Source organism: Ascaphus truei, chromosome 1, assembly GCF_040206685.1.
Source record: "Ascaphus truei isolate aAscTru1 chromosome 1, aAscTru1.hap1, whole genome shotgun sequence".
In the NCBI taxonomy this organism is placed as follows: domain Eukaryota; kingdom Metazoa; phylum Chordata; class Amphibia; order Anura; family Ascaphidae; genus Ascaphus; species Ascaphus truei.
The window spans coordinates 503156223-503175994 of NC_134483.1; the positions used below are offsets into that span (position 1 = coordinate 503156223).

The 19772-nt window shown below is 41.6% G+C and overlaps 1 protein-coding gene across 2 annotated transcripts in view; it reads left to right on the top strand.

The window, feature by feature from the left end:
- The window catches only part of EVC (EvC ciliary complex subunit 1), a 182550-nt gene that overhangs the window by 66742 nt on the left and 96036 nt on the right, over window positions 1-19772 (top strand). For both annotated transcript variants that reach the window (XM_075569590.1, XM_075569600.1), the window contains exons 7-9: window positions 10166-10303; window positions 13928-14086; window positions 16515-16731. In XM_075569590.1, the coding sequence (XP_075425705.1) occupies window positions 10166-10303; window positions 13928-14086; window positions 16515-16731 (514 nt within the window). The remainder of the gene's footprint in view (window positions 1-10165; window positions 10304-13927; window positions 14087-16514; window positions 16732-19772) is intronic.

Genomic DNA, 19772 nt, shown 5'->3' on the forward strand with positions numbered 1-19772 from the left:
TGGATACGCACTTCTTGCAGCTACTAGAATATCCCCCACTGTGGCTGGAAAGCACAATGTGAATAACATTTTAGACTACCTGGTGTCAATTAGGTGGTGTCACTGAATGGGCCTTGTTTTGCTATAGAAAGGTTAATGGGAAAAAGTACAGCTGTGACAGCCTGCTACAACACAAAGTAAGAACAGCCATTTAAATTAGTCATTTAAATGGCATGTCCTTTTTGCCCTTTGTTTTTACACCACAATGAATACACTGATTACAATACACCTTTGTTGCTCCCAAAAACTCAATTATGATCACAGAATACAACATATACACATAAAGAGACATTGCATTTCACCCTTACTCTACAACGTTTTCACTATTCTTACTAATGGCATTTTTTTTCGGTGATTTAAAGCAACAAATATGACTGCTGATCTCAGACATTTGGTATTTGTTGCGCCCTCCAGAACGCTGTTTTGCAGATAGCCATACAAAAAGTATGTAGTTGTAGGCAGCACTTCCTATGTAATAAATGAAAATCATATAGTAAGAATAGGTGTACGGGAACAACGTAGTCCCCAGCAAAGCAAAGGGACTAAGGTACTTCCCTACCACCCACGTTACCCGATTCAGCTGAAAGCCACATGACTGTCAGCTGAATCGGGCCATGTATTGCCTCTTACTCCTTGAGTTCACTGCAGGACCTCTGTAGCACATTGTAGCTTATTTACCCGGTATAGTTGGTTGTCTGGACTTATAACGAAGTTTACAATGATTCCCTGTTCTAGATAGGAAGATGATTCCATGATATATGCCTTTTCTCCAGCCCGTTTGAAGCACACTGTATAGCCAGAGACTGTCACAGATCATAGTACAGTGTTGCTAACCCTAGCTTAGTTCTATTTCTGAGGTTATGCCTTTGCCAGCCTGTAGATCCAGTTGTGGATAGGAGGTTTATCCCTCTGCATTTGCCTTTGTTTTAGAAGTATGCTTACAGCCTGCTTTGGTCTTGCAATGTAGACAGAGATTATCTTCAGTTGCTTTCACAGTGATTATATAGCCAATAAAGACTATCACTTGTGAGCGAAATGGCTTTCACACCTTTGGCATCTCTGGCTACTTTGAACACCGATGTCCAGCAGACTTACTGGCGCCTATGGGTTAGCCCTGGCAGTCTGTTTGAACATTGGTTCCGAAAATCCCAGCTAATTACAGTACGCAACAGTACATTACAGTTAACACAGTATTAATACAATATAGTTTAATACATCCTAAGTCTCTGGGTATGGGGAATAGAATAGAAAGATGTACTTTTATTCCTATCAGCCTGTATTCCCCACACACTATCTCTTGGACTTAGCCTGGACTCTGAGTGTCCCCTAACAACCTTATATACGGTTGGAGAACCCACATACCCAATATAGGTTCTGGACTACATGGGCACTAACTGGGGTACCCCCCTTAACCTAGGGATCCCCTCGGCTACAGGGACACATTCATCCCTGTGCCCCATTCACCTTTATGGACTATGCTGAGGCAGGGAACCCTAGCGGTGAGTTGCTCTTGCGTTTTCAAGGGGAGATATTGCTGGGACAATGTGCCTATATGTATCCGGGAATCAGGTATGATTCCCAGGTACATTTGTAAGGGAAACTGACAACTCCGGGCCCCAACTACCTAGGCACATTCTGATAACAATTGTCCGCAATATCCCCCTTGACACTCATGCCCTGCTCGCGGACATTCCTGGAAAGGTAAAAACACATTAAACATTTTTATTGCAGACAGTATGTAAAAACAGTACACTGTTACTGGGTCCAAGAGCTAACTCTCTTGAACTCTTATGCACGGATCCGGGGTAACCAAAACCAGGCTTAACCTTTATTTGAGAGCCTGGTTACCCCCTCCCATCACACCGAGGAAGTTCATTACGTACTATTCAGTGTTCCATGGACTTTTCTCGGGAACACACACAGAGGACGCAATCGAAACCGGTTAGCGGTATGTGTTGCTTCAAGGACGTTTTGCTATTCGCCAGGGAACGTTTGATCAAAGGGAAGAAGAGGATGTCGGTACAGGACTGTTGCATGATGATTCACAGCCTGCTAAATGACTATTCCATCATTGACGGCCCTGAGGAGGACTAAACACCCCTACCCTCTGCCCCGTCCCCCGCCCCAAATTTTTTTTTTCTGTGCAAATAAAGTTTGAGAATATGTATGTATGACATGTATTGAACTAAATGCATGACATATGTATAGGTAATGCACTGCGCTGTTGTGCATGTCACAGTTTATTTTAACTTTTGGGAAAATATTCATAAAAGTAAATGTATGAGATATGTGTGGGTTTTGCACTGTGCTGTTGTTTACACCGCTGTTTTTTTTTTCTTCTTTTGAAGAATTATTTATGTATTGTTATGATCTTGTTGTAAAGATTCACTGCATAATAAAAGAAGTTTCAAAACAAAAACAGCTATCTGTGAGTGGTTTGACTGGCTTTGCATCTAATCCCATGCTGTGCTTAAAAGCTGTGTGAACAGCATTTGCTTATAAGGGTTCCATATAAAAATGGATTTCAGGCAAAAGGTGACACATTGTGTGATCATTTGCATGTCAATTCCCAGAATCCCTTGCTGCAGTAGAAGCACTGTATGCTGGATGATAATGGTGAAAGGCAGGGTTGCAGACTTGTATAAGACATGTGAATGTGCTCACAAGTGATATTCTTTATTGGCTATATGCTAATGGTTCAGGTTTTTTGTTGACTTTTTCACCCACCATAACTTAAAATGTGTACAGTGATTATAAGTATACTACTGTTTGTAGCTTTACTACTCAGTATTCTGTATTGTATCTTTAGACTATGCTATATTATGGTTAATTCCCTTGACTATAGGTGCAGCACTTAGGAGTATGAGTAGTTTTACCATTAATTGGTTATGCTAAAGGTCTTTATACCCACATATTGTGCTGTACTGTGGTTTTCTCTTTTTGCTATAGTTATATTGCATGTCGGTAGTGGGGGTAGTTCCCACCTGTAATCCACAGGTCACTTTTTGCGTGTAGCTGAGGTGACGCATTCACCTATATAGCAGATCCAGTACAATGACGGTTAATATTTTGGTGTGTGATTTCATGTTTTTATTTCCTTGGAGGGAGGATTTGGAGGTGAAGGTGGTAGGGAAGTACCTTAGTCCCTTTGCTTTGCTGGGGACTCGGGGAATGGGCCAGTAGAAGGGGTTGTTGACCCGAAACGTTGCTCCCCACATCTTCTCTCCAGTTTCCATTAAGGGTTGTTTTCCCTTCCTCATAACTCAGTGATATTACTACCCCCCCCCCCCCCCCGCTCTCTCACTCCTTCCCTCCCCCACAGACTGTGCCTGCTTTTGTTGTACAATTTTTTAGCCTGTATTCTAGGTTCGCCCTTTATTGCAGTGTGTTATTTTGCTGTAGCAATATATATTTTATTATTGCTTTTGCTTACGCATACTACGTTTCCGTGTGTTCATTGTGAGTGCTGGGAACACCAGTTGGGTTTTATTGTTTCTGTTTTGCGGATGTTTGCTTCAGTGCTCTCGATAGAAAATATAACAATCTACCAGAAATGATTAGGTAGGTCTACTAACTATGAATGGAAAACTTAAAGCCAAGACAAGGAGCTCAATGACACTGCTTTGGAAATTAAAGGGGGTTATCTCACGGAGCAATGTGCATCACAATATGAACTGTCCTCTACATGCATATTATACTGGTTTATATTTTAAACATAAAAGGTGCTTTATTTGACATCCGTCTATAAGGCTCCACAGGTATTGACATAAAAGAAAGAAAGAAAGTACACCCTCTTTGAATTCCATGGTTTTACATATCAGGACATAATAACAATCATCTGTTCCTTAGCAGGTCTTAAAATTAGGTAAATACAACCTCAGATGAACAACAACACATGACATATTACACAGTGTCATGATTTAACTAAAATAAAGCCAAAATGGAGAAGCCATGTGTGAAAAACTAAGTACACCTTATGATTCATAGCTTGTAGAACCACCTTTAGCAGCAATAACTTAAAGTCATACAGAAAATGATTACTTCATCAGTCTCTCACATTGTTGTGGAGGAATTTTGGCCCACTCTTCTTTACAACGTTACTTCAGCTCATTGAGGTTTGTGGGCATTTGTTTATGCACAGCTCTCTTAAGGTCCCGCCACAGCATTTCAATCGGGTTGAGGTCTGGACTTTGACCGGGCCATTGCAACACCTTGATTCTTTTCTTTTTCAGCCATTCTGTTGTAGATTTGCTGGTGTGCTTGGGATCATTGTCCTGTTGCATGACCCAATTTCGGCCAAGCTTTAGCTGTCGGAGAGATGGCCTCACATTTGACTCTAGAATACTTTGGTATATAGAGGAGTTCATGGTCGACTCAATGACTGCAAGGTTCCCAGGTTATGTGGCTGCAAAACAAGCCCAAATCATCACCCCTCCACCACCGTGCTTGACAGTTGGTATGAGGTGTTTGTGCTGATATGCTGTGTTTGGTTTTCGCCAAATGTGGCGCTGTGCATTATGGCCAAACATCTCCACTTTTGTCTCGTCTGTCCAAAGGACATTGTTCCAGAAGTCTTGTGGTTTGTTCAGATGTAACTTTGCAAACCTAAGCCGTGCTGCCATGTTCTTTTTAGAGAGAAGAGGCTTTCTCCTGGCAACCCTTCCCAACAAACCATACTTGTTCAGTCTTTTTTCTAATTGTACTGTCTTGAACTTTAACATTTAACATACTAACTGAGGCCTGTAGAGTCTGAGCTGTAACTCTTGGGGTTTTTGCAATTTCTCTGAGCATTGCACGGTCTGTCCACTCCTGGCAAGATTGGCAATTGTCTTGAATATTTTCCACTTTTGAATAATCTTTCTCACTGTAGAATGATGGACTTTAAATTGTTTGGAAATGGCCTTATAACCCTTCCCAGATTGATGGGCAGCAACAATTGCTTATCCAAGATCATTGCAGATATCTTTCCTCCTTGGCATTGTGTTAACACACACCTGAATGCTCCAGACCAGCAAACTGCTAAAACTTCGGCTTTTATACATGTGTTCACACTTGCTGATGATCAATTAATCAAGGGCATTTGATTAGCAGCATCTTAATTCCTATGGAAGCAGTAAGCATGTACTTAATTTTTCACATATAGCTTCTCCATTTTGGCTTTATTTTTGTTAAATAAATCATGACACGTCATGATATGTCATGTGTTGTTGTTCATCTGAGGTTATATTTACCTAATTTAAGACCTGCTAAGGAACAGATGATTGTCATTATGTCCTGATATGTAAAACCATAGAATTCAAAGAGGGTGTACTTTCTTTTTTTTTTACACAACTGTATATTTATTTTCACAAATTACTAATGTAATTCACTTGTTTAGAAGGTAAATACCTGTTCTAATGGTATAAAAAAAACCACTAAGACCTATTTCATTGGTTGTAAAACTGTAATGTTTAGGATGGAAATGTAATCTTTCGAAATATTATCATTTCTATTTTATATAAGCATGCTTTGGAAGTTCAATAACTATAATAGAAATTAATGTACCATTAACTTGCATTACATGTATTTTCACTACAGTATATTGATTAGATGTTGGTCCACTCTTCTATCTAAATCCTTCCATAAAAGACACAACCACCAAAAGCATTTATTTCATTTGAGCATCATTTTAATTGAGAGAGAGTAAGTCAATTAAAATGTAGTACAGTAGGTATTGAGTGAATGCTAAGTCAAAAACTGACGTCCTTAAACGGTGTCTCAAAAGTAGTAGAAGATTAATGGTGGAAAGTTACATTTGCTCAATAAGACAAAACCCAGCTAAATAATAATGAAACCAGCAATGCACCTTTTAGCTACATACTATGATTGACTATATAGCAGTCAGCATTGTGCAATTCCTTTCACGCTTGCTCAGCCCGCAATTGCGTCCCCCCGCGCAGGCGGGCGCCAGTTGCAGGACACCCGGCGCTCATGCTCTAAGCATGAGCGCGTTCCGCGCCAGCGGGGACTCAGCCTAAGCCTCTAAAAACATACCCCATAGGGAGGTAGGAATACAGTGTAACTAATGCCAGACACTTTGTCCAGTTATTCCACATTTACCAAGCGCAATTTCCTGAAGAAATATCATCATCTCAACGTCCCTGACATGTGTATTGCCATGTACTGTATTTAAAAAGTAAGCCAGATGTGTCCTTTTTTCCATGTTCCATATTTATAGCCACACGCTGGTTTTCTTCTTTATCTGGAGCCAGCAATCAGTGTATAAAGAAATGACGTTCTAAAAATAATAGCGCAGGAAATCGTACAGTGCCTGGCTTTGTTATTTCAAAGTACTGCCGTTTTAAGATTAAATCTTCCATTGGTTCCACAAGACTTCAATTTACTTTCTTAATCAGTGAGTCAACATCGGAGACAACTCTAATATTGCCTCCAACACGGCTTTCAATAAAGTCTGCTGTAAGTATACTGAAGTCCATCGGTCTTCAAATTAGTAGCAACCTACGCAGATGGAAGCCAGGCATCAGCTAAATATAGCCTTGCAGCTTCTGCCTGCCAGTGCAGTAGTCATTTCACTTGCTCTGTTTTCTATCCACAACTTCTTCCTAGAAATGTCCATTATATAAGGAGGTATTGCACTGCAAATGTATCTCATTATTTTATTTTTTTAATATGTCATTTCAAGCACAATTATTTGCAAAATAGAAACTATTTCACAAGCTAGGCTTCACTTAAAGGGACAGTTTCTCTTGGCAGAGGATGAACACAGTATGGACAAGTTAAGTGTAAGTGATTTCCTCAAGCAAATGCTGTCATGCTGAAGGCAAACATTTGATACCAGCGACAGTAACGCTGCTACTGTACTTCCTGATATTTACATGCTCTGCATCACGCGGGCCGATAGGAAGCCACAATGGATAACATTGCTGCATCCTATTGGTCCAAGTGACAGGAGATTTAAACAGCCATTTTGTTTCCCCTTGAGGGGGCAGTTACAGGTATCTCTGAAACCAGGGGTTCCCAGGGCCTAAAAATACCTTGCTTCAGCTCCGAGCTCCCCTAGTTCCCATCCTTTACAAGAGCTTTAGGGCCTCATGCAGAGAGCAGCGAGAAGCTGTGTTTCGCCAGTTTGCAGCGAAATATTTCATCAAAAAGTAAAGAACTGGCGCGAATGAGGGGAAAAGAGAGAAAAGCGCAAATTTTTTTTTTGTTTGAAAAACGCGCCGCGCGGTTGCCGAGACCCTATATTTCTGCAGTCTTTTAAACCGCCGTATGCAGAAAGGCGCGATCGCCATCTAGTGGCTGTTCTCGCCATTAAAATGGAGAGAAATTCTACTATTTGCTCCGCCAACTAAAGTTGGCAAGAAACAGAAGCTTGCCGGCTATAGGAAAAAAAATAAAAAAAGCGCGATTTTTTTTTTCCCTTTCAGCTGCGCGCATCTCCTCATTTACAATTCTCCACATGCAGTAATGCTAAAAATAGCGGATTTCGCCCATTTCTGCATATGGAGAATTAAACTCTCCATTAAACCTACTTTTTATTCCCCTCTCCAATTTTAAAAAGCGCTGCTCTCTGCATAGGCCCCTTAGTCTCATATTTACTAAAAGAGGATATCTTTTCCAGGGGTGCGCAAAGTTTTTTGGCTGTGCCCCCTGCCCCGTTTCTCGTTCCTGCGCTCGTGCCCCCCGAGTGACCTGGCGTCAAATGACGCAGAGGGTCACGTGACCCGCAGCATAATTTTACGCGTTTTGTCATGACGACGCAGCACGTCATATGACCCCGCGGTGTCATTTGACTCCTCGTTGACATGGCGACGTGAGCAGAAGCCGGCTGAATCCCAGTAAGTACAGGTTGCAGAGGCCTTGCGCGGTCACCCTGGCATTTAATTTAAATGCCTCTGGGAAGAGCGCGGGGGCCTCGGCAACCGCCCGCGCCCCCCCCCCCAGAAAAATCCCACGCCCCCCAGTTCGCGCACCGCTGATCTATTCCATAAAACACCTGATGTTCATGTGAATGGTAACAACAATGTGATTGCTTGAGGCACTCCTGATTAAGAAATGATATTTGTAATTCATTCACCGGTGCTATCCAGCCCTCTACAGCAGTCCTACCACAGTTGTACTTAAATAAGCTACTACAGTATGAGAGGAGTGAGCACCTCAGATTTCAGCAAACTTGAAATGTACAGTATTAAACCATTGACGTTTCCCCTGTTCCTACAATCTTCTCCAGACAATGAGAGGCTGCGAGAGACAGTGAGAGGCTGCGGGAACAGCCTAAACGTCAATTTGTAATGGTTTAGTACATTTCTAATTTGATCAAATCCATGGTGCCAACTCCTTGTTCATGTGAATGGGCCATATTTACTAAACAGTGCTACTTCAGACAACCCCTTCTGGTGCCGGAAGACCCCGTATAGCCACTTGAACGCATGAAATGCTTTTCTTGCTTTCAGTTACAATAGTGACTCTGAAATAGAGGTGACAGAAAGGTTGAGCAGTCTTATCTGCTCCATACCAGTGATATGGTAACTTTTACCTGACAACCGACTCTTCATTGTACATGCTCTGTTGACTTTGCACTCAACTTCTTTTATATTCTTAATTTAAAGATGGAATAGGAATTATACTAAAATACAGCTCTTTCTGAAGTTCAGTTATTAGAGTCTTCCAGCGGCAAAACTTTGGCGAAGATTATCACTAGATTTAGCAAAGAAACTGAATCCTATTAAAAGCAATAGGTTTTTTTTTCTATATAATTCTTTGCACAGGTTTGTCCTCCGTTTTCACAGGAATGGAGCACAAGCCAATTAGGAAAGGGGACAAGGATAGGGAAGGAACCAGTGAGATAGAAGGCAGTAAATCCAACCACAGACATTATACTTTCTTTCCTCAGTAAACGTTAAAAACAAATGTGTAGGGTATTTTTAAAATCAAAAATTTTAAAAGTTTATTGTGGAAGGACAGTAAACATGCAGCTTATATTTTTATTAGCTGTTTGTTCTTGTTTGCATGCGATATTGTTTTGTTTTAACATGATATTTATTTAGGGAACAGAAACACCTTGTACAGTATACCTTTCTCTATACATTTTGACCTAGTAAATATATTTCTGGTATTAGCACACATATCGTGTGTGTGTGTGTGTGTGTGTGTGTGTGTGTGTGTGTGTGTGTCTTGAAATAGGCAAAACAAGTTGAAAGGGTCATTCCATAGTTTGCACCCAGGATATGACTACATAATGTATGTTGCAGACATCTGCATGTGGTAAATGGGTTTCCATTAAGCAATCACATGCGAACATACATGACAAGCCATATCACGGCCTGCAGGACCTAATTCAATAAATATTGTACATCCCTGCCAGTAAATGATTAACAATATAACTGGCTTCCGTAAAAATGCTTCTAATCACCTTCTTCTTTTATTTTAAATAATAAAAAAACACATTTTAATATATCAAGTTCAGTAAAAACCATGTCTGTCAAATGTTTCCATCACTCTTGATCCACCCCATTGATGTCAAGCATGTGGCTGGAGAAGAGGTGGGATGGTGCTGCTTGACACACCGCAACATACTGTAGTAGCTGAAGTAAGCTAAACCCTTTCCCAATTGTCAGCCTGCAATGTCAGCATTAAGGGCACTCTGTGTCTGTTCCCCTGCTGCATATTGATCCGCGCCTTACACAAAGCATGTTACTGCCAACAAAAAGAAAGTAAATAATTCCATCGATAAGCACGGACTCTGAACAAACCATACGTGGTCAGGGCTTAGATTTACTTGAATCCGAGCAAAACAACGTTCTCACAAATTATACTCTAAATTGACTGCTAGTTACAACTTTATTTGGATGCAGGTGTAATATATTTCTTTGATTCTTGGTCACTCTCAAATTCTTTTTTTCTATGGTTCTCTCTGATGCTGTTTAGGTGTAATCTCTTTCTCAGTTGCTACAGTATGTCTTCTCTTGAATTTCCAGGAATTGGCTGCAGATGCTGTATTGTTAATAATCAGAATAAAAAATGGTGATGGAGATTGAACAAAATAACAAAGTCTTCTGCTGTTCATACTTCACATTTAAGATTCATTCCACTATATACCTCATGCTCTTCTTTCTTTCTCTTCCAGGAATTGGAGGCGCTTGAAGAACGTTATCACAGAAGAATAACCTGCACAAAGCTGTCACGGGCTCAAAGTTCTGAGTTCCAAACTATGCAAGACATCGAGAGGAGGGAGAGAGAATATTCTGAACACCTCATTAACAATGTATTAGTCGACTTTCAGAAATATATCTTGTAGTATGCGGGAATGTTTTATTGAACTACAGTACCATGCTAATGCCTTGCAGAATCTGTAATGCATAACATTTTAACATCTGCAAGTATGAAATGGGTTGATTTACATGTTACACTAATTTTAGTGCACTGGAGAAAAAGTTTTTATTTAGGCAGTAGAGCAGAGGCCCAAAATACATATGTAACGGGTATTCCCCCTACCCCAATCGCAGATAGAGTGCATGTGAGGGGGAACCTCTATGTTACCAGGTGTGGTGCGTATACCTGCAGGTTCACAGGAGGCCTGAGCCTCCGCTGATGGGAACCAGGGGTGCTTCTCTGGAACGTTCTCGTCGGTCAGCGCCTCCACCTATGTAGGATTCTATAAGAATGTAGAATGGCCCTAACATAGGAACCCACATACACAGTAAGCACATACACCGAAGTATATATAAGAACAGTTTACTGTATACAACATAGAACATAACTCATACATCAATGACAATAACCTTAGTGTCACTCCTGTAACACTGAGCCCCATAGGCCGTAACCCCACACCATATATCCCTGAGTCCCACAACCCCACCCCCATGTGGGACAGCGCTGCCCACTAAGATGAAGTGTATAGGTGGTGCACTTGGTGACTTGGATAATACCTGCCCGGTGCTCCTGCTACCGGGTGCGCAGATGACCTTTACTTGGAATCCCTTGCTCCAGGAGATGATCCAAGATGCCTCCGCCTCAACGGTGGGTGGCTCCCGCATGGAGTGATCCCCCTTGATAATGTCTCTTATCTCTGCTAACGCAGAGGATGTTATACCTTCACGCAATTCACCTTCACAGCAATTTACCTTCACAGCAATTGCCAGGATAGTTACGTTTCCTGGCTGGACCCTCACTTGTCTAGGTTCTACAGGACCCTGTCACAAGTCTAAGGGGAGTCCCTGTAGTAACCACAAGCTGTGTTGAGTAGGGCCTTAGCTGGGGCCTAAGGGGAGACTTCTGGCCTTGTGCAGGAGGCTACTCTCCTCCATGCACAAACACACCCTCCCCTCTCTGTGTCCCAGCTCCTACTGACACTCTCACACTCGTGCTCCACTGTCAGCTTCCTGACTCCAGCACGCAACATTGTATCTCCTTTGCTGCAGAAGAATCTGTAATCCTTAGTGGCTGCTTGACTCCATGTGCTCTGGGTGAAAGGGCAGTCCCCAGAGGCTGCTGGGAATTGTAGTCCACTCAGGACCTCTTTAGCATTGGGACTGCGTGCGCTATCTTTACTGCGCATGCGCGATCCTGTAATGGCCGTCGCTGCAATCAACTGCGCATGCTCTAACTCTGGTAGGCCCTGCGCTACTGTAATGGCTACCGCGATACTTCTACACATGTGCGACCTCACGCCAACCTTAACATTGCCGCCGGCACTCCTGGCACTGTACAGCACGTGCGCGACTACACTGCGCAAACGTGAGCTCCTGCAAGATGGCGGCACCCTGTAGCTGATGTCGCCGGCAGCCCCCCGGCGACGCGAACGCCCCCGCAGCTCCCCGACATACCACGGGGGTCCCCGTTCTCCCAAGGTGGTAAGGGGGGCCAGGGGGAAGCCTGCTACACATACAATTAGCATGTATCATTCCACAGGCACTGTACAATTTTGCGTGGTTAACATAATTCACATCTTGAAAGTTACTTATTAAAGTTTCTGAGTTGGAAAACTTCAGCAAATCTATTTTTTTTTGCACCCAGGAAATGTTAGTGTATAACAGTAATTTGCCTTATGTCAACACTGGGCAAATGATGAGGTTTCCATGGCATAAAACGGAATGAAATAGAAATATATGGTCACAGGCTTGTGCAAATCTAGAACTTCTTCTAAAAAGGTTTCACGTGTTGGGGAATGAGAGAGTTCCCTCTTCTCAGACATTTAGATTCCTTCCTTGGTTTAGCTGTTCCATGGAAAACTTTCGCAGGCAGCAAATTGACGGATCTGCTATGACAGGGCTGGCCAACTCCAGTTCTCAATGGCCACCAACAGGTCAGGTTTTAAGGGTATCCCTGCTTCAGCACATGTGGCTCAATCAGTGGCTCAGTCTTCAACCTGTTGGTGACTCTTTGAGAACTGGAGTTGGCCCGCCCTGTTCTATGATATACTGGGGACAAGAGAATGTGTCAAAATTCAGCCAGCACATGTTCCCATTTCTTTGCAAACCTGTGAAAATGATTTAATATATGTTGTTACTAAAAACTTAATCGAGACAGAAGTCCTATTTTATCAAAGTACTGAGTTGTTTATATACCACCCCCAAACACACCTTTTCAACACGTGGAGAGACACCTGTACACAGAAAGGACCATGCCTGAGATACCTGGGAAATGTGCTAATTTGGATATGAAAGTATATTTAAAGAGGCAGTCCAAGCCGCACTTAAAAAAACTTTTTTTTTGTTTTACTATGTGCAGCCTTTAATTACCTTTATTGAAAACGAATTACCTAAGCTGCCAATCAATTTATTCTCCCGTGATGGATCAGCACAGATCCTGGGTTCACATAATGGCCGCCTTTTCAGTTTCAATGAATCAGCTAAAGTGCAATATATCCTGGTATTACTAAGGTAACATTATCTATTGTTACAGTTTGCAGCTCAAACTGTTGGGAACATTTGCAACAAATTATCACAAACGGGAAAGGGTTACAAATATCTTGCACTACTTAGAAGGTGCGCTAAAGCCTACTATAGAAATTAATGGATGCTCAGTATATTAAAACTTATAAAACATAGCATTAATAACTAAATAATACAAAAATGCAGTAAGTATGATCTAATACTACAGAACTGATTTGTTTTTAAAAAAAAAACACTTGTAGCATATTGCTTGGATTGCTCCTTTAAATGGCAAATTAGCTTACAGTAGTTGAATTGTATTTTAGTGGCTGAAGGCAGAACGGCATGCTTTCACTTGGCTTTTTAAAGGCTTTTTTAAGTTTGGCGAAGCAAACGTATTTTAATTTTTTTACTAATCATCGAATAAAATGCCATATTCATGGTGAATACAAAAGTCAGACTAATAATTCACATATCTCTACTGGCGACGTAATTTTGAGAACACAACCTATTTATGTGCATGTAATCCACACGTACAGTATAATCAGTGCTGGGTTGGGTTTCTCCTAATTGTGAATGCAGTTAAATAGCTTGCAGAAGTATACTCTTCTGTGTCTGTATGCTAATATTAACACAGCCCAAATATTTTTCATGGATTTTATACCACATGAAGAAATCAATCAATGCAATGTTGAAGCAAAATTGACTCCTAAACAAATATTGTCACTTTGTTTCAATGTATGAAGGGCCTTTGGTCAATCTTTGCACTTTGTCATTTTGGGATTTTTTGCATGTTAATAGGATAAATATCCTGGGAGTTGCATACACGAATTACAATGGGATATATGAAATTGTCTGGCTTTGTGTGTCTTTTTTTTTTTAACCTTTTTAAACTGCATCAAAATCTCTACCAGGTAGCAATAGGCTTCCTACCCAACTATCTGCTTTTTTTGTAATAAAATAACACATCTTGATTATGTTATTTTTAACATTGTTTGTTCACCCTTCTCCTGTAGCTAGAAGGTTTCTGGAAGCAAATAGAGAAGGTGAATCAGTTTCTTCTGGACCAATCAAAGTGCACATATGATGAGGCTGGAAGAATAGTGATGGATCTGATTTCACAAATGATGACGGTGGAAGGAATTCTGTGTGATTCACAGGAATTGCATGCAATGGTAAATCAAAATTTGTGTGCCATGTTGTGGTCATTAAGGTGAAACAATGTATATGGGGTTATTTATGAATAGGTGCTGATCAATAATGCACTTCAGTGGGGCTAAGCTGGAAGGCACTTTTTACGCCATTCATTTAAATGAGCTGTAAAGTGCCATGCTGTTTAGCACTGCTTAGTAAATCTGTTCCTTCATATCTCATTCTAGGCCAGGTGTGGGCAACTTCAGTCATTTGAGATTGAGCCATCTGTGCTGAAGCAGGGATATCCTGAAAAACTGAATTGATGGTGGCCTTTGAGGACTGGAGTTGCCCACCCCCGGTCCAGGCCACAAAATTGTTTATGGCTGAACACTGCTCAGTAAATAACCACGTGTTTTGATAAGAAATGAACAATTGTTAGTTTCTTTAATGCAGATACTGCTCAGTATTAGTGCTGTATATGCAGATGCACGTCAAGTTACTACACCACTGAAAATGAAGTGGGACTAAGTAGGACTAATTGAAGCATGAGAAATGCTGCCATGCTGTGGCACCAGGGGTGACTGTGTGTGCGTGGTACTGTGTAGTGTGACAGTATGTGTGTTATCTGGTTGTGTGGCTGCCTGGCTGATTGTGTGGCTGGTTGTGTGGCTCTGGTGGGTTCCTCTGCTCATGCTCAGGATGCGGAGGGCATCTCGGTGCATGTGTTTGCGACGCGCACATGACCACGTGTGCACATGTGCACGGCTATGCCCGCTTTTGAGTCTGTGCGCATGCGCTGAATGGGCCGAACACTTCTGTTCCTGCGCGAGGAGCGCTTGTACGCTGCGATGGCTGATCCTGCGCATGCGCACGACACCATGTGTTCCTGCTCATGAGCACAGTGATGGGCGCTGATACACGTGTCCACAGTCACAGCCGCTCCAGACCCGCCGCTGTCTGAGTCCCCTGGCCCGGAGCTGCCCCCACTCTCTCCTCCTCGGAGGAGCTGCGGACACGGCGGCCGGATTTTGTGTGAGTCGTTTTTCTCGTGTGTGAGCGTTTTTCTCTCCTCTCCCCTCCCGCTGCCTTCCTCCTCTCTCTGGCAAAACATGCAGATAGTGTGGGCAGACTGACAGGAGACAGCAACAACTAATATTCAAAATTGACCAATCACTATGTAATAGCACCTAAGCTCACTATATATAGGGACCCCTGCAAACAGCCTTAGGAGAGCCACGGACATTCACTACATAGCTAAGGATTCGTATTCATAACTGTTTTGCTTATTTATGTGTTTCTAATGCTAGCCGATATATAGTGAGCTTAGGTGCTATTACATAGTGATTGGTCAATTTTGAATATTAGTTGTTGCTGTCTCCTATCAGCCTGCCCACACTATCTGCATATTTTGATACTTTTGAGTTAGTGCTTTAGGTTATCACCCTTAGGTGATAGGGTGACTGTGCAGACCAGGTCCAGTCAGGTTCACTCACCTTACCTCTAGTGCAGGGGAGCGCAAACTTTTTGTGCTGCGCCCCCCTGTCTCTCTGCCTTCCTTCAGCCGTGTCAGATGACGCTGCGTGGGCGTGTGACGTCAGGTCACATGGTGCCGCGGCGTCTATTGACGCCGCGTTGCCATGGCGACGCAACACAGACGGCTGAATCCCGGTAAGTAAACAGTTGCAGGGGCCTCACGCGATCCCCCGGCATTTAATTTAAATGCCTGGGGGAAGAGCGCGGGGCCTCTGCAACAGCCCGCGCCCCCCCAGCACAATCTCCCGCCCCCACTGGGGGTCGCGCCCCCCACTTTGCGCACCGCTGCTCTAGTGGAGAGTTGTGTAGGTAGGAGGTGTATTCATTAGGGAAGTACCATAGACTGTTATAGTCTGGGGGAACAGGCTTGAGAAAGGGGCATTGTAGGCTCCGAAATGTCGCTCTCCTATATCACCTCAATTTATTCTTGTGTACTGTCCTTTTTTTTACCCTTCTTTGTTGTTTTTTTGTTACGTTTCCCTGTGTTCCCCCTCCTTCCCTTCTCTCCCTTTATTGTTGTTATTTTGTTCCATTAGATGTACTCTCCTTGCCTGTGCTGGGATTGACTTTGTAGCTGCTTTATTTACAATATATCATTATATTCACTTATTGACAATTTTGTCTGCTTTTCCTTATTTGTGTGCTGGGGGCCTTGTGTAAATATTATTGCGTCCTTTTTTGGGGGATATGAGGTGCCTCCTTGCGCAGCTTTCTCTTAAATTGCTATTTACCAGTATTGGTCTTTTTGGTGGAGTGCTACCTAACACACATACTTTTTGCATAATAAATCTACTGTACCAGGTAAAAAAAATTTTTTAGTACAATGCTGTATTATAAATTGAAGTACAATAATGTTTTAAACAAATGTATTTATGGGAACTCTTGGATTATATGCTTTCAAAACATTTATAAAGTGGTGTGTGTGTGTTTTTAAAGGAAATTCAGGAGAAAATGATCCGATGGGAACATATGGCAAAGGTGGTGGATTCTTTGAAGTATGAGATACAGGAGGAGAGTGAGTGCCGACTGAGTGCTGTTTCTAAAACCCTGGAGCAATTAACAATCAAGAAAAAACTATCAGCAAGACAGAAGGAACTGCATCTCACAGAGCTATTCAAAGCATTTTGGGAAGAATTGTCACAATTTAACAGCGGTGAGTGAAAGGATATGATTATTCAAATAGCATAGTTTAAAGACACAGGACTACATTACTATTTGTCAATTAGCATCAGTCCCAGTTTTTAAGATGTACTGGTATAGTAAAAGCCATCAGCTGTGGAACACACTGTGCCATTTTTAAAGTGTGTATTTAAACTTGCAGGTACAATCCCTTATAGGTAGGAGAAAAACAAACAATGTCCTCCTGCCTTTCTTCCTTCCTTTGCAAAAAAGGAAAAAAGGCATACTGTATTGTGCGTGCCATCTACATTTCATCCCTTAAACATGGCTTTGTATTAGTTAAGAGGGACAGCACCTTTAATATAGTGTAATGAACGTAAAGGTCCTTTGTTGATGGCTACAGTAGTAATAATATTAATAATAACTTTATTTCATATAGCACTTTTCTCCCAATGGGACTCAAAGCGTTTCGCAATTACAGTATAGTGCGCAGTACGCAGCACATAGGAATTTTACAGACACAATCCCTGCCCCGTAGAATATTTTGGGGTTTAAGGGGTTAAATCATTTTCTTAGGCAGTTATGCTAGAGGCTGCTGCCATTTTCTAGAACCCTCCGTCAAGACATTAGAAATAAGGGTGTTGAGCTTGGCCAGCCCAGTTTGTAAATGTAGTGTTAGTGTGACTGAGGGACACCGCTGAATCCCTCTTCCCTGGACTTACCAGCTAGACATGGGGGGCAAGTTTATAGTAGGTTCCCAAGATTTGTCCAGCAGAGGTGGCAGGAGGAGCTCCCAGCTAACATGCTAGCCTTCCTTCTAGCAGACGTTTATGCACCCGTTCACGCATCTGATTTTAATGCTGCCGCGATATATATATCGTAAGAAATACAGCTACTCTGTGGAAAACCATGGCAAAGCGTTAATATTCTCTGTGGTGCATGCAATATTTACTGGGTCATTTCTTGTGTTGGCTTTAATGAGATAACAATGCCTGCTACGTGTATGTGTGCGTACATACATACAGCGCACACATTATGGCAAGGGACAGATTAACAATTTAATCACACAATATTAATAACTTGCAATACACAAATGTTGCAATGCATTAAAATGAGAGAGAGAGAGAGAGAGAGAGAGAGAGAGAGAGAGAGAGAGAGAGAGAGATCCCTATCCACAAACCCACTAGCACTCCAAATGTCACAAATCTATATATACTGTACAATGTAGTGGGTTTAAGTTTTGAGCTTGCTAAGACTGTATACAAAAACCAGAAAATAGTCGCTCTGAATTGATAAGTGAGAGATATACAGTATATATATATATAGTGCTATGTGAAAATGTGTAAAATGTATAATGTAAATAAGTCCTCTCAGGTGGATAATTACTCAATTGTGAAATTATATGCTAAAAATGGCTGTGAATAAAAATGCTTATAAGGACAATACAATCCAGAGAAATAAAGATACGCACGCACGCGCGCACACACTTATATCGGGCAGATTACAATATTCAAATCTGAGAGTTTATGCTCAAATAACAGACTTCCATTTCTACACGTGACCACAATAATGGAGAATGTAAATGCAATTTACAGAAAGGAGCATTCGTTGTACTACCGGTAACTCTACTTTTCTTTATGTATTGGTATAAAAAGAAGCATCAATATTTTATACATCCGAATGTAGAACGAACAAGGAAAATAAGGAAAATATGCTTTATCCACAGCCCCTGGAAATATTAAGGAGTGAACTGAGGACATAATTACCATGCAGTATAAAGGATACTAGGAGCAGGATACCAAGGCTGAATGCCAGAGTGATTGCTGGAGGGGCAAACAGTGTGTTGACCCCAATGTAACTGACCTCGATATCCAGCTATAACTCAGCAATTACTGGCTGCCTATATACAGTATTGTGCACATTCATTTCAACACACAGAAGAGTTCAAATCTCATGTTATCAGACCACATTTGTCAGTTGATTACTACTCACTAATCACTGTATTTTTTTATTTTTGTTTACTTATGTGCTTTTATTAATCATTTTCCCACATTTAGGGAAGGGGATACAGAAAAAATGGGGGTGCATTGATGCATATAATCTGGTAAAATCACAATTGGGGGGTGGGGGGAATTAGGGGAAGAGGGAAGGATACAGCATTTCTACATGTACAATATAGTGAACATCAGGTTTTGTTGCAACATAGATCACAACGTTCAAAGTATATTCATCTAAATATGGAGATATACCCGCATGTTGGAACCAAGGGGCCCATGTCACTAAGAAATGTGAGGTGGAGCCATTTGATAGGCAGAGAGTTTTTCCATATACACTATGTGCCAAATTGTATTGTTTATTTGGTGTATAGATGGAGGGGCAGATTGTTTTCAATTCTTGGCGATAGTGCAACTAATGGCATTTAAAATTTGGGAAATCATTTTGGCTTACCATTGATTTCCCTAGTAATGTACACAATGGATCATGGGGAACTTTGATCCCCAGGATTCTATATTGTATATCAAGGCAAACACTTCCCTCCATAGTGGTTCAATTTTAGGGCATGACCAGAATATATGCAGTATACTCCCCATATCACCGCAATTATGCCAGCACAATGGGGAGACACCTGGGAAAAAAGAATGTAGCCTGGTTGGAGTCATGTACCATCTGAATATTAGTTTGTTGATATTCTCCTTGATGTCAACCCACAATGAGTTTTTGGAGGCAGACTCCCATATATCTTTCCATATATCCAGATCTAAATTGGTATTTAAATCCTTGTCCCAGGAGATCATATACTTATCAGGAGTTTGGTTACTTTTAATGGGAGCTAGGTTATGGTACAGCGTGGAGATAATACTCTTTGTAAGGGACTGGTGAAAGCACCAATCCCCAAACAAAGTAAGATCGTGGGATCGATTTGATTTGTAGATTGAATATAGTGTCTGATCTGCAGAAATCTACAAAATTCAGAGTAGGGAATATCATGACTAGATTGTAAAGAGGCAAAGGAGGGGACCTTCCCATGGAGAAGAATATCACTGACTCTCAAGAGTCCTTTCTGAGTCCAAGCGT